General features: G+C 48.0%; 1 protein-coding gene across 1 annotated transcript; it reads left to right on the plus strand.

Moving 5' to 3' along the window:
• The first annotated feature begins 811 nt into the window (after positions 1–811).
• Positions 812–1852, plus strand: LOC131501956 (ferritin heavy chain-like). Its single transcript, XM_058712505.1, has one exon. The coding sequence runs from the start codon at positions 827–829 to the stop codon at positions 1664–1666; it is 840 nt and encodes a 279-aa protein (XP_058568488.1). The 5' UTR covers positions 812–826; the 3' UTR covers positions 1667–1852.
• The last annotated feature ends 814 nt before the right edge of the window (positions 1853–2666 follow it).

A 2666-nucleotide genomic window follows, 5' to 3' on the forward strand; every position in this document is an offset into this window, starting at 1 on the left:
ACAGAATCAAGGACCAGCAGAGGTCCTGGGTGGACTATGAGATTAAAGAGCTGATCTCTGAACAACAGATCTTCCCCCCACCCCCCCTACCCCCACTCTGACCTTCATCCAACCTTGCATTGGACAAAGCCACAGTGGCAAATGAACCACTTTGACTTCTTTAAACTACACTCCCATGACAGTGAGTTACTTGAACAGAAAGGGAAACCAAGTTAGCATAGGCGTTAGACAACTGAAGACCTGCAAAACAGAAATGAAACAAAACAAAAGAATACTTCTACCTAGAAGAAAGATCTATCTACCCAAGCCTTTTGGTGTCAGAGAAATGCCATGCTTGGGCATTGGGGATAGTATCTATCCTACCTGTAAGCTCCATGACGTCTACTCCCACAGGAGAAGACCACTCCCTGGTTGACACCCTCCATCCTCCCTATTCATAGGAGAAGCTTGTTAGTGAAATGGACATCCTGACTGTAAATCAGACCCATGCTAATGACCTAGGCTAATAAAATAAGTCATTTATTGCTAAATATGAATGTGCAAAGTTTGAAGTATTTCAAGAAAGTAAAAGAGATGATGACAAACACATGTATTTATATTTTACAAGAAATAGAAATTTACCAAAAAAGTTCAAATTCATATTCTTAGAATTTTGCAAGACAGTGGGTTTATAAAATAAGAACATGCTGCAATAGAAGGAATTGGAGAACAAAATTAAGTATTTGGGAACTAGACATATTATCGCAAAATTAAAAACTTAAACACCAGGTGCTCAGCGCAGGGCCTCCCTGCCTCACATAGGCTCCAACTGAACCTGGAACAGAGCATGCGCGGCCCCGCCCCACCCCTTATCCCCCTTCCCCCAAACCGGAAACTCGCCCCCGTTTCCTGTAACGGACCCCAGTTCCGGTCTTGTCCCAGAGCTGCTGCCGCGTCCGAGCCCAACGGACGCTGCCTAGAGGTCTCCACTGCCACTGAGTGCCTCTGGCTTCTCTCGCCATTCAAGCTGGGCAATTTTCGAGGCCGCCGCCGCCACCTTGGGCCTTGCCGCTGCCCAATCCGGAGTCCTCGCTTCGGAGTCACCTTCGCCCTCGTCTTGGTGCCAGCGCCGCCAGCCATGGCCACCGCGCCGTCCTCTCAAGTGCGCCAGAACTACCACCCGCAGTGCGAGGCCGCCATCAACAGCCAGATCAACCTGGAGCTCTACGCCTCCTACGTGTACCTGTCGATGGCCTTCTATTTCGACCGCGCCAACGTGGCCCTGAAGAATTTCTCCAAGTTCTTCCTGCGCCAGTCCCACGAGGAGAGCCAGCATGCCGAGAAGCTGATGCAGCTGCAGAACCAGCGTGGGGGCCGCATCCGCCTCCGCGACATCATGAAGCCTAACCGCGACAACTGGGAGAGCGGCCTGAAGGCCATGGAGTGCGCCTTTCACCTGGGGAAGACCGTGAACCAGAGCCTGCTCGACCTGCACCAGCTGGCCACCGACAAGAACGACGCCCATCTGTGCAGCTTCCTGGAGACCAACTACCTGCACGAGCAAGTCAAGGTCATCAAAGAGCTGGGGGGCTACATCACCAGCCTGCGCAAGATGGGGGCCCCGGAAGATGGCTTGGCAGAGTACCTCTTTGACAAGCTCACCCTGGGCAACAGCGACAAGCACTGAGTTGGGACTGCCTTCCCATAGCCACAGGGTGCATGGTGACTTCCCCTGGTCACCATGCCGGGCATGCATTTTGCAGTATTGCGCTTGCAAAACGTTCCAGTTTTTTTTCTTCCAGTTTTGCCATAAATAAATGAAATTATTTGGTTTCAATAAAGTTATTTGGTTCCTAAATAAATAAAGGTCTCTGGTTCATTCGTGTGTGCATAACTCTAACCTTTTAAGTTTTAAAACAGGTATCCAGGAGTCCCTCCACCCACCCATGCCTCATCCACATACAGCTCAGGATTTCCATAGATGAAAGAAGAAGTTATTCCATGGGACCACGGGAAATGCAAAATTAATCTTCCCACTCTAAACTATAGGCAGATGGGGGTTGGGTGGTGTGAGGTGGGGGGGGGCCCTGGTGAATGTGGGTGGGTGTGCATGGGAAATTATAAGGAAAAAAAAGATGGTGTAGAATTCATCATAGTGGTTTCCTCTAACGAAGAACTGAAGAATGTGATAAGGCAGGGATTAAAGGGAATCTTCAACATTACACGAAGACTTTTTATTTACTAAAATACGCAAACAAAAAAAAAATAAAATAAAATATGCAAACATTAATGTTTGAGCTTCTGGGTGGGAACACGGGGGTCTTAGAAGCAGGTATGGCAGAGCATCTTTTTTGACAAGCTCACCCTGGGCAACAATGATAATAAATTGAGCCTTTAGGCTCACTTTCCCATAGACATGGGAGGGACCTCCTAGGCCACCATGCTGGACACGCATAGTGCCCTTACAAAATATTCAGATACAGTTTTCTCCTTCAATTGTACACTTTCTTCTCTCAGAGTAATAAGGTACCAAAAAACCCCACACTACCTGATTAGAAGAGCTGAACAATATCAGGTCAAGGCTAAGGTCAAATTTGTGATATTGAATATGAAGTAGAATAAATCCCCCTAAATGTTAAGCCAGTGAGTCTGGCTGCTTTGAAGAATGTGTAGGGGGTGGAGGAGAG

Source organism: Neofelis nebulosa, chromosome X (genome assembly GCF_028018385.1).
Source record: "Neofelis nebulosa isolate mNeoNeb1 chromosome X, mNeoNeb1.pri, whole genome shotgun sequence".
In the NCBI taxonomy this organism is placed as follows: domain Eukaryota; kingdom Metazoa; phylum Chordata; class Mammalia; order Carnivora; family Felidae; genus Neofelis; species Neofelis nebulosa.